The 12,017-nt window shown below is 45.5% G+C and overlaps 1 protein-coding gene across 17 annotated transcripts in view; it reads left to right on the forward strand.

Moving 5' to 3' along the window:
- The window catches only part of nrcama (neuronal cell adhesion molecule a), a 370,822-nt gene that overhangs the window by 304,984 nt on the left and 53,821 nt on the right, over window positions 1–12,017 (forward strand). For 13 of the 17 annotated variants that reach the window (XM_052029796.1, XM_052029800.1, XM_052029805.1 and 10 more), the window contains 5 exons: window positions 2,483–2,512; window positions 6,455–6,556; window positions 7,779–7,976; window positions 9,507–9,577; window positions 11,143–11,368. In XM_052029796.1, the coding sequence (XP_051885756.1) occupies window positions 2,483–2,512; window positions 6,455–6,556; window positions 7,779–7,976; window positions 9,507–9,577; window positions 11,143–11,368 (627 nt within the window). The remainder of the gene's footprint in view (window positions 1–2,482; window positions 2,513–6,454; window positions 6,557–7,778; window positions 7,977–9,506; window positions 9,578–11,142; window positions 11,369–12,017) is intronic. The other 4 variants (XM_052029804.1, XM_052029809.1, XM_052029811.1 and 1 more) reach the window with 1 other exon arrangement.

The raw sequence follows: 12,017 nt of genomic DNA on the forward strand, positions 1-12,017 counted from the left end.
CTGAGCTGTGTCTGCAAAATGGTCATCCAATCTGCATCTATTTCATCCAGTACAGAGGAGACCACATTGTGAACAGCAAGTGCAATAGACTCAATTGGAAGGAGTGTATGTGAGCACTGCTTCTCCTGGTTGGTGGGAAGGGAGGAGGTAAAAGGGCTCGTGTTGCTTCCCGGTGCTTGTCTGAAAGGTGACATGAGAAGCGCAGTGGTTGTTGATGGAGAAGAAAGATTGAACCAGACTGTCCCAGAGGAAACGGCCCCTTCAGAATGCTTAAAGGGGAAGGGAAGGGTTGTCTGATGGCTGCATCACATTGGAGGTGGTGGAAATTATGGAGGAACGTGGAAGGTGGTGGGGTGGAAGGTGAAGACAGGGAAGCCGACCCTTGCTTTGGCCGGGAGGTAAGCAAATGCGAAGAGGAGGAAATGAGGAGACTTGGCTGAGAGGTGTGTCAATCGCAGAGAGAAGCCACAGTTGAGGAAAAAGGGACACAGATCGGAAAATCTGGTGCAGAGAGTGGCATCGTTGGTGGAGATAGCTGGGGGAATGGAACGGACTCCTTGCAGGAAGCAGGGTGGAAGGAAGTGTTGTCAAGGCAACTTTGTCTGTGGACCTTGGGATGGCTTAAACACTGAAAATGCTAGAGATACTCAGGTCAGGCAGCATCTGTGGAGGGAGAATCTGAGTCAACATTTCAGGCTGGTCACTTTTCATCGGAGCTGAAAAAGTGAGGAAACTGGTGTGTTTTAATTTGGAGAGAGGGGGAGGGATGGAGGGAACACAGGGATGTCTGTGATAGGGTGGAGGCCAGGAGAATGCCTGTGACATAATTGATGGTGCCATCAAAGCAAGGGCAGCAAATGCTTGTTAATCATAGCTGATCTGTCTGGAGGTATAAATAGAGGGGGATGCAAGGGAAAGAAACAAGCACACAGTACTGAAACTGTGAGATACACAGCATAGCTGGGAATCTGAAACAAAAGAGAACACTGGAAATACTCAGCAAGTCAGGCAACATCTGTGGAGAGAGAGAAAAAATAGTTTATCGTTGATGACTTTTCATCACAACTGGTCAGTCTAAACATGAACAGGAAAGGCTGGTTATCTGCAATTGATGAATTCATTGTTGAGTCCTGAGGGCTGCAATAAGCCAAGCTGGAAGATGAGGTGCTGTTCCTCAAGCTTGCATCGGACTTTGTTGGAACAGTATAGGTGGGTGAAGACAGTGTGGGGTGAAGAATTAAAGTGACAAGCAAGTGAAAGCTCCAAACTCTGATTGGGTGACCACTTTGCAGAACACCTCCAGAGCACCCTTACTCAGTTGGCAAGGATGACCCTGAGCTTCCAGCAATACAAAGCAGCTGCAAATCATAACTAAATCCATGCGTACTCTCTCCAAATTAAAGGACAATACATGGTAATATTCAAGCCTGAAAGTTCAAACTTATTTTCAGCCAAAGACATTCTTTTCTAACTTCTCATTTTCAGGTGTTCTTAAATATGCAGGCAAATATTTCATATTTTACTAACCTAAAATGCTTCAAAGAAAAAATGTAATCTCAAAAACATTAATCATTTCACCACACATATGATTCAGTAATTCATTTCACAATAATCTATTAAACTGACCAGCTTAATAAATATTTCAAAAGAACAAATGTTCTTTATTCAAGATCATTTCTTCCCCTTTGCATGTTGAATCTCTTTTCAGGATGGGGCAAAGATGACATTCACTTTACTTCCAAGGTGACCATTATCATTGCTGTTAGACTGACAGACTGACATCCTCCATCCCAGTTCCCTTCAACCTCCTCCTAACTGGTACACTTCCCCAAACCCATACCACCATCTACTCTCCTTCCACTTGGATGTGCCTGACATCTCACTTGCTACCTCAGCAATAGAATGGGCAGAATAGGCATTTGGTTTTGATCACATTTTGTGAGATTCCTATCACAGTTAAATCCAGAGAACAAGAGATTGTTCATTGATGACTGAATGTTTACAAGAGATCAGGAGAACGTGTCAAGGTCTTGGCCCTCATCTGAAAGAGTTAACATTAGTTAGCATGAACGTTAACCTTGCTCAGTCAGAAAGATGAAAAGGCCAGCATTTCACAACCAGTGCTGGAATGAGTTTAACAATGGGTTTAACATAACAATGGGCTTCTACTGAAGAATGACTAAAGGTTCATTCTTCTGGTCAGATAGCCTAACTAGTTGCCATTGTTCAGCCAAAATTATCAAAAATGGAGGTAGAATGGGCTTTCCGCATTGGTTATTTAAAGTGTTTTGATGTGTATAAGACAAAACAAGCTTCCTTGTTTGATTGCTTGAAGGTAATTGGTTTATTTCAATGTAAAATACTGTACGCAAACCATGTTGGGATGTTTCTGGGAAGTGCCAATTTTTAAATATGTATCTGGCTGAAAAATGTGACTCTTTCACTTGTGCAACTAAATCCTAACCTTGCTCTTTATTTCCAGCCCGTCCCTCAACTCCAGCTAGTCCTCACGGTAAACTAACAACTGTTTGTCTGAACACACTTCACTCTTCCATTTGTTTTGACTTTGCTCTCGTAACTTCATCTCCAGCAGTGGTGTAGCATGTTCACCAGCATCATGTTTCTATCAGACGTCACCAAAGGTGAAGCATTGTGGAGACTGATGCTAACACAGCTCCACACTGCCCTTTACATGTAGTATGAATTCACCCTATCATGAGCAACATTTGGTGTACCTTGTGTATATTTCTTTGGGGTTTTTCCTTTATAAAAAGGTGGATGTATATATTTCTGTCATGTGTAGCTAGATTTGTGCTTTGTTCAGCTTCTGGCTGAATGTGTGATCACATATTGTGGAACATCCATTACCAGAGGTGGAGCAGGACAAAACCTTGTGCCAACACGAACAACATTTTATTTGGTAACGTAAACTGGATCGGGTTTCTTTTATGATTGGTTTTGGCTTCAATCCCACACCAACCGCTTTGCTGCAGCCTAGGTCAGAAACTGAAGGTGGTCCATCACATGAAGGTTTGCCTACCAGTGGGACCCCTTCCATTCTGGCTGGTGATGGAGCTTCCACTGAGCGATTCCCTCCATTGAAAGCTGTGAGAAGAGCAGTTCTCTTGCAGGGTCTCTGCCCAATAAACCACTCCGTCCTTTCATCAATACATCTCCAGTCTCTTCAACTTTCATGTGGTTTTGGGGTGGATTTTATATCTGTGGTTCATGTGGCAAGAGTAACACCTGATGTGACTGTTAAATACTGCTGAAGGTGTTAAAATACCAGCAGAAAATCCTTATTTATTGGAGACATTTTGAGCCCATGTTCTTAGAGCCCACCGGTGTCTGGATCTATCCAGTTTATCCATAGGGAGTCTGAAGATACCAGAGATGTGTGCAAGGAGAGAGAGTAGATGGGTATGTGGATGTTAAAGCGTGTCGCAAATATTCATCTGTGTGTTCATCAAATGTACGACTGTCTGACCTCTGCCTGAAACAAGACTGGAGTGCCTGTTGCAGTAGGGGATGAGGGAATCTGACATGACAGAGTCAGGATGGTCTGGCAGGAGTGTGGGGACATGTGGCTTGGATACTATGCATGCGAGACAGTCTAACATGGGCTAGGTATCTGAGCACCTTTGGTCATGTCAAGAACATTTGAAGAACAAGAGTATTTGAAGTGTGTGCCAGGAGTGTAAGATAAAGTATATCAGATGCGTGAAAGCATAATGCACTTTTCAAGAGGGTAAGAGTGACACCCACATACGTCAGGAAGCTGAGAACGACTGTCGCATCTGTCAGGAAGCTGAGAACGACTGTCGCATCTGTCAGGGGCTGAGAAAACTACACATCTGTCAGGAGGCTGAGAGAGACTGTCACATCTGTTAGTTTGCCAGAGTTACTAGCACATCTGTCAGGAGTGCAAGACTAACTGACCTCTGTTGGGGGTTTGAGTGGGACTGACTCATCTGTCCTGTTTGTAAGAGAGACTGCGCTTCTGTTGATGTGTGAGAAGCTATCACAGCAGTGTGAGTATCTGAAGTGTGTGTAGGGTTTCCACTGGGAAAGACAAATGATTATTGGCTCCCATTTTATTTTCAAAAAAAATGCTTTCAATTCAGAATACTAATCTGTGAAATACATTTTCAATTTGCCTGCTCCACTTATATTTTTAATTAACAAGCACAAATACAGGAGACCCTGTAGTTTAACTCAAAGATCCCACAGCTTTAATATGGATCTGATCTCTCTGGTGCGTGGTACTGTTGATCAACACAATCTACATTACACTGTGGACAGTTCAATATTAAGCAGATTTTATATCCACACTTAAAACTGCATGCATGCAGGATCTCGCTGTGAAATATTGCTTCTGTTGTCACTAAGCTCAGACTGAAGGTAGGTGAATAGCTAGTAATGATTTTGGGAGGATCTTCTTTGCATGTGTCTGTTACCTGTGACTTGAGGAAATTATACGCCTCAGAAAGATGTCCAGCTCTGTCAATGAGGCTTTCACTTCTAAGTCTGAGACATGAGTGCCACTATCCAGGCTGACATCTCAGTGGAGTGCTGAGGTGTGCACTATCAGAGGTTCCATTCTTCAGGATTAAACAGAAGTTAATGGTTATCATTGGAGGGAGGATGTTCAGCCCCTCATGTCCATCCTCCAAGAACAATCCAAACTGACCCAGTTGCCCGTCCTCTCCCATTAAATTCAATCCTTTCAGTCGCTTATCGAGCTCCCTTCTGAACCTTGAATCTGCCTCCACTGCTACCCTTAGTTGAGCATTTTACACTCCGAGCATTCAGTGTGGGGGAAGAAAACTTCATGTACCTTTGGTCCTTTTGCCTGCGTCCACCCATTCTTGATCCTTCTGCTGAGGGGAACAGTTTCTCCCTACCAACTCTGTTTGTGCCAATTACAATCAGATTTCAAGAAAACCTCTCCTGTTTCAGGAACAACCCCAGCATCTCCAGTCTGTCCACATCCCTGGAATTTGGTAAACCTCTTCTGCACCCTCCCTAAATAAAGCCTTCCTCCCTTAAGTAACTCCCCAACTGTGGCCGGACCTGTGTTTATAAAGGTTCACCATGGCTTTCTAGTTTCTCGTTAACCTCCACTGTCCTACAGAGAATAACCACAGCTTCTCCAGTCTCTCCAGATAAATGAACCCCACATCCTTGGTGCTGTTGATGGGGTGTGGAGGACAACCTCATAGTAATTTGTCAAGATTCAAGTTTCTTTGTTTACTGGGTCATTGGAACATATGCAAGGATGTCAAATAGGTACAAAGTTCTAAGGTTACTTAAAAAGTCATGACTCATACAGTGATTATTATGCTTTAAGCGTAATTACATGTGACTTTTATCATCCAATTCTAAGATTACACATCATGGATGAGCAATTTTTGACCAATCTACAAATACTTAATGATTACTTCTTGATCAGCCTGAGGTGAGACCCATCCCCCAGTCAGTATCTGCTCATTGCCAAACATCCCTTTGATTAAACCAATCAATCAATGTCATATCCCTAGAAAGGTCATTTGTACTCAACAACCCTTTTGTTTGTAGTCACATATCCTCTACTGAATGTTTGTGTTCAAAAGCCAATCATGTCTCCCAAAATTCCTGTTGAGGTTAATTGCTTTAGGGATGAGTCTATAGTTACTTTCATCTTTAAGAGAACATTTCACTTACCTGCTTGTTCCTATCTCCCAAGCCTGCAAGTTCAACTACAAAGAACAGGTCTGGCCTGTTTAATAAGACAGGGACATTTTGTTGTTTTTGCAACTTGATTCACCAGCTGCAACAACATCCTGAGTGCCTCAAAAGTAAATCCCACAGGTACCCGCATAGTAAATCTCCTCTGCACCCTCTTCAACACCTTGACACCCCAATGTAGGAAAAGTGATCCCAGGTCATTTCAGGTTCAAATGACTGAAAGCCACACTTGGACTGATATCAAGGAGATCATTTTCACCATCCAGAGAGTAATAAATAGATCGGACATTCTGGTCAGTGCAGTGGAGGCTGAAACAGCTTAAGTTAGTTGTTCTGTCAGGGCAGATGGTCTTCCTGCTGAATTTCGACTTTGACCATCTCGTTGACTGTGCTGGGTTGAAGATTGTGCCCCGTGCAATGTGAGATATCAGTCAGGAGGAGAAGTTTTAGGGGAGATTTTGGTGAGCAGCAATCCATACCTTCACGGTGAAGAGCTGCAGTGCTTAGCCTGGCAAGTTCTGCATGCTGCTTTTTTGCTGAAGCATCATTCAACCCAATAGCTGCTGCTGAGCCAGGTCAAACTGCTGGGTTTGAGAGAACCTCGAGCGCATGCAGCCACATGACCCAACACCATGCATCTCCATCTCGCTTCTGGTTTGTCACAGGACTTCAAGGATTTGTGTCTGTAAGCCCCTTCGTGTTTTAAATGAAACTCTTTATCCCATAGATCGTCCCGATCCACCGACAGACCTGGAATTAACCAATCCTCGAGACAGGAGCGTGCAGTTGTCATGGATACCAGGAGAGGAGCACAACAGTCCCATTACAAGTAGGTCTTGGAAAGATTTGGTCTTGTTGGTGCATTAGGCCTCAAATTCCAAGGAACATTATGGGAAGTAACTTTACCTCATACAGTTTCCTCTATCAGCTCCTCCCTCAATCCCACCCCAGCCCAACAAACCAAGTCTAGTTTCCACAGCACACTTCAATACTTTTTATTCGACATTCTAATGTTCCATCCCTCCCCTTCCATCAGATGAATAAAGGTCTCCTCACAGTAGGTGTTGTCAGCCACGGGTCGGAAAACCATCCATGTTGGTGGTTTGCCCTCAGCTCATTTTAGGCTGGATGGATCAACCCTCAGCCTTGTGAGAAAGCAAAACCAGCCAGGATTACCCAGGTTTTGCAGTTTGCTGATCCTCTCCAATTTGAATTGGGATGCATGGACCTAAATGGAATTTCCGGGCCGAGCCATCTGACCACATGTGTCCAGGCAGTCGAGATAGGTCAGTTTCCTTGCTGCCCACCTGTGGTGGCACGGTCTGTGTTGTTTACCCAACTTTGTGCCAATCTCCGATTTGGAGCAGAGTAGTGGGGCAAGCAGAGCCGGCGTGGAGAGCTTCCCTGAAGACACTTTTGATGATTTAGCTCCACATTTGTTCAAAATGTTCCGTGTCCATTCAAAAGCAACTGCAAACAGGTTGTGAGAAAGTTGAATATTTGTGCATCCAACTGGACGGAGCGCACTCTTTGGGCGGTGCGCGCTCTGGGCTGTGCGCGCTCTTTGGATGGTGCGCGCTTTTTGGACTGCGCGCACGGCTGTGTGCGCTCCTTGGGCGGAGCGCACTCTTTGGGCGGTGCGCGCTCTGGACGGTGCTCACTTTGCGCGCTGTGGTCTGTGCTCTGGACGGTGCGCGCTCTGGACAGTGCGCGCTCTTTGGCCGATGCGCGCTGTGGACGGTGCTCACTTTGGGCGGTGAGCGCTGGTCTGTGCTCTGGACAGTGCGCGCTCTTTGGGCGGTGCGTGCTCTGGGCGGTGCGCACTGTGGGCTGTGTGTGCTCTGGACGGTGCGCGCTCTTTGGGCGGTGCGCGCTCGGGCTGTGCGCTCTTTGGACGGTGTGTGCTCTGGACGGTGCGCGCTCTTTGGGCGGTGCTCTCTGGACGGTGCGCGCTCTTTGGACGGTGCGCGCTCTGGGCAGTGCACGCTGTGCACTAAGCAATCGTTGGACGGAATAAAGCCTTGTGCATTTTGTGCTCTCTTCCTTCTCAGAGTTCCTCGTTGAATATGAAGAGGATCAGTTTGAACCTGGACTGTGGCGACATCTGGCTGATGTGGAGGGGACACAAACCACGGCGGAGCTGCAGCTCTCACCCTTCGTAAACTACGTATTTCGGGTTGTTGCTGTCAATGAAATCGGCAGAAGTGAGCCGAGTCTCCCATCTGAGCACTACTTCACACAGCCAGCAGGTAAGGTGGCATTGAAGAGCAGACTGCAAACCATTCAGAGCTGTAAGGCGGTTTTGAAAATCCCTGGCCCACCGCTTTGCTTGGATGTATATAAGAAGGATTTCTGCCCATCGAACCTCTGGCTCTCAGTTCCACACATTTGCTTTGTTCTTTCTGACTTCATTGCTCCTCTGTCTTTGTTCTACCAAGCAGTGGCTATCCCCTGTTGCATGTCCTTGCTGCACACTCACTGTGTTGGCCAAGACTTGCAGCACCGAAGTGATCTTTTCTTGGGATCTCACCTCTGTAGATCAGGGTGGTAATGGGGCCATGTTATCTGCCTTTGAGAAGTAGAGGCTCTGACTCTTTTAACAGTGAGGTCTTCAGCTTTCGGTTCCCCTCCCTGTTTACGATAAAGTGTGCACTGGGGAGCAGTGGGATCGAGTGGGAAGTGGGCTTTGCTGGCTGAAGGTTGACCTTTGAAGACAAAAATCAGTATGATACAGAGAAGAAAAAAGCAAAGCCTACAGTCTTCCTTGCTCTTTGGACTGGTGCCAAATGGCTGGGATGTTCCTCAGGATTTCCAGTAGTGAGGAAGATCACAGATCTCGGCAGCAATGTTGTTAGGGTCAGCCACAGTTATCCTTGAAAAGGTAGTGGCCAGTCATGTCGATGTGAATGTTATCATGTGAATATGAGGAACAGAAGCAAGTTGTACCACCTTCTTGAGTGTCAGGTACTCCAGGATTTTGGCTCAATGACACTGATGGATCAGAGGTGTATTTACAAATGTATGCAGTGTATGACTGAGAGAAGGCCTAGAAGCCATGGTGTTCTCACACACCTGCTGCCTTTGTCCTTCCAGATAAGTTTGAGAGATGCTGTCTTTCAGGGGCCCCTGGAACCCAATAACCCAGCTAAGTTCAATGTCGCAGACAAGATGTTTGTACATCGCAGTTCCCTAGTTCATGTCGACCATCAAGCAATGACCACAGCTTGTCACAATCCTCCAGGGCTAATCAGGCTACATACCCTGATTACTGCTTTGGCTACTGATTAATATTCCTGTTCTAGTACGCCTCCAGACAAGGTCATTTTGTGCCTCTCTCCCCCCTGCCCATACCCAGTGATTCGCTGAGCTGTACGCAGCAGGATTCCATCTCCAGCCTGTACAGACTTTGTTGCTCTCAACAGTTGGGACTCTGCGACTCATCTGTGTCCAAATGAGAAAGGAAGGAAAATACTGAAGCCTTCCTGCTTCAATTCACTGTTGAGCAGAACGAGCTTCAAGTGGCCTTGTGTGCTTGAAGCATGAGGACCCAGTGACATGGTATCCATACGACAAGAGTGTTCTTCCCTCTATCTATCCAGGTTTGCACTAGGACGAGTACTTCAATATACCAGATCATGAATGACTGTTTGTGGTCTTGTTATTACTTATTGATGTCATGAAAGCCAGTGATTCCATCAGGCATCCATGGTATGAACTAAGCAATGCAGAGTTGTATCCTTATTTACCTTTGCGCTCACCAATAACATTGTTTCTTCCAGCTCCTGATGAAAATCCCTCAGGAGTTCAAGGACTGGGAACTGACCCCAATAATCTTGTGATAACGTGGGAGGTATGCAAACTCTCTCTCTTGTGCCGGGCTCAGCTCTGTGTTTGGATGGATTGGTGTGTGTGTTTGGCTTGTAAATGTGCATGTACCCATAATCACTGTAAATGTTGACAGGGAATGAGTGCTTCTGAGCATTACCACTGCATCTGGCCCACACGTCTAAGGGACTTGGTGCCTGTTTGATCAAGATTGCATTGTGTCCCCACAACCACACCTGATGTTCAGTATGTGGCCCTCCCACAGTCTGCCAATGGCAATAAGAGATATGCTCCTTCCATTAGCAACACTAGGAGCCTGTATTAACACAGGTTTCTTAAATACATAATACATGTGTGTACTTTGGAAAATCTCTGAATTTCTGGTACCTTGAGATGAAGCAGCTGCCCACTGTTTTTGAATATGATCCATTAAAACAACTTTAAAAAATATTATATCAGGGGATTGTAGGCCCTCTGTTTAAGACGTTGTCCTTTAACTCTGAGACATGGGAGAAGGCCATTTAACCCCTTGATCCACCATTTGTGGTATAATTCCATGCACCTCCCTTTGCAATAAATCCCTCCAATGTTTTTGATTAATAAATCTTAGATAAAAATTAAAAGTGGGCCTAAAATCAATTGTCACTTGTGGGAGAGAGTTCCAAGTTTCCACTGTCCTTTGCAAGCGGTAGTTTCTTGTGAAAGACTGAGCTGCGTGTTTGGATGGATTAGTGCGTGTTCTTGAAAAACCTGGTTCTGGTTTTTCGATTCTTCTGCCCAGTCCTCTACAGTTCCAACCTTCAGAAAGAATTTTGCTTCACCTACCTTCTCAGTGCCGCTTATGACCTCGAAAACCTTAATCTGATCACCTCTTCATTGCACAGAATGCAACTCACAGATGAGTAATCACTCCTCCGACTTTACCTTAGAGTCCAGGCAGCATTCGAGTAAAACTGCACTACATTCCCTCCAAAGTCAATAGGGGAGACGTCCTGAACCTCTCATAGTACCCCAGGTGAGGCTTAGCCAGGGATTTATATTGTCATAACAAGTTCCTCTCCTTGCACTTCAGCCTCTGAAGGCCATTATTCCATGAGGATTTTTTGCTTATTTTGTGCATCACCCATGATGTTTTAATGATCCTTCAACAATGACCCCTAAATCTCCTTGCACCTCTGGCCTTTCACCATTTTAAAAAGTATTTTGCTCTGTCCTTTTGAGATCCAAAGTGGATGACCACACGTTTCATTGAAAGCCAGCTGCTATAATTTTGCCCATTCAATGCAATCTATTGACAGCACTTTGTAATTTAATTCCGACCCCATCTGCACTACATCTGACATTGTATCGTCAGTAAACCTGGATATACACCAGTTCTAGTGTAGCAGATTATTCTACCCCTGATTAATGGTATGTAATCCCCATTGTTTGTTCAAGGTCTTCTAAGCCCAGTACAGGTCTCACCTGAAGGAACTCAGTGTTGATTCCCAACTCGTCACACAATTCCATGATTCTATGAAAAGAACCAATTCCCAGCATCTAACGTAGTTCTCGCTCTCTGTGACTGAAGATTCCCTGTTGTTTCTTCAGCCTTTGAAAGGTGTCCAACACAACGGACCAGGCCTGACGTATAAAGTCAGCTGGAGACAGAAGGTTGGTGACGATGAGTGGACCTCGGTGATGGTCGCCAACGTTTCCAAATACGTTGTCTCAGGAACACCAGAATTTTCTCCCTACGAGCTGAAAGTGCAGGCGTTCAACAGCTTCGGAGCTGCTCCGGAGCCTGAGATTGTGATCGGATACTCTGGAGAAGACTGTGAGTTCCACTGTTCTTCATGTGGCTTGGGTCTCACACGAGCTTTAGTCATCTAATTCTAATGATCGATTGTTTGAAGTGATCCTTCGTTTGACTGTAGAGCTATTTTCAGATTTCACAGAAGACCCACTTAAAGTGAAGTAGGCAGCTCCCTTCTTTTACCAGTGACCTTGTTTCATGAGGGCAGTGTCCGTGCAGATCCAGCTGGAGATTCCCAGTCCATGTTGATCACAGTAGAGGCAGTCAGAAGCAGAATTAGGTTTACTGATCTATCTCACTCTGGTATGCCTCCTCACCTGAGATTCTGCCAACAACAGTGGTGTCATCGGCGAATTTACAGATGGCATTTGAACTGTACCCAGCCACGCAGCCATGAGTGTAGAGAGAGTAGGACAGTGGGCTAAGCAGGCATCCGTGAGGTGCACCTGTGTTGATTGTCAGCGAGGAGGAGATGTTACTCCCGATCCGCACTGACTGTGGTTTCCCGATAAGGACGTTGAGGATCTTGTTGCAGCGGGAGGTATAGAGGCCCAGGTTTTGAAGCTTGTTGATTAGCGCTGAGGGGATGATTATATTGATGGTAATTGTGGCTGTGCAACTAATCTCAGCGCCTGTGGGCTAAAGAGGAAGAATATCCGGGAGGGTTTGC

The sequence above is a fragment of the Pristis pectinata genome, chromosome 15, assembly GCF_009764475.1.
Source record: "Pristis pectinata isolate sPriPec2 chromosome 15, sPriPec2.1.pri, whole genome shotgun sequence".
NCBI classification, from domain to species: Eukaryota; Metazoa; Chordata; class Chondrichthyes; order Rhinopristiformes; family Pristidae; genus Pristis; species Pristis pectinata.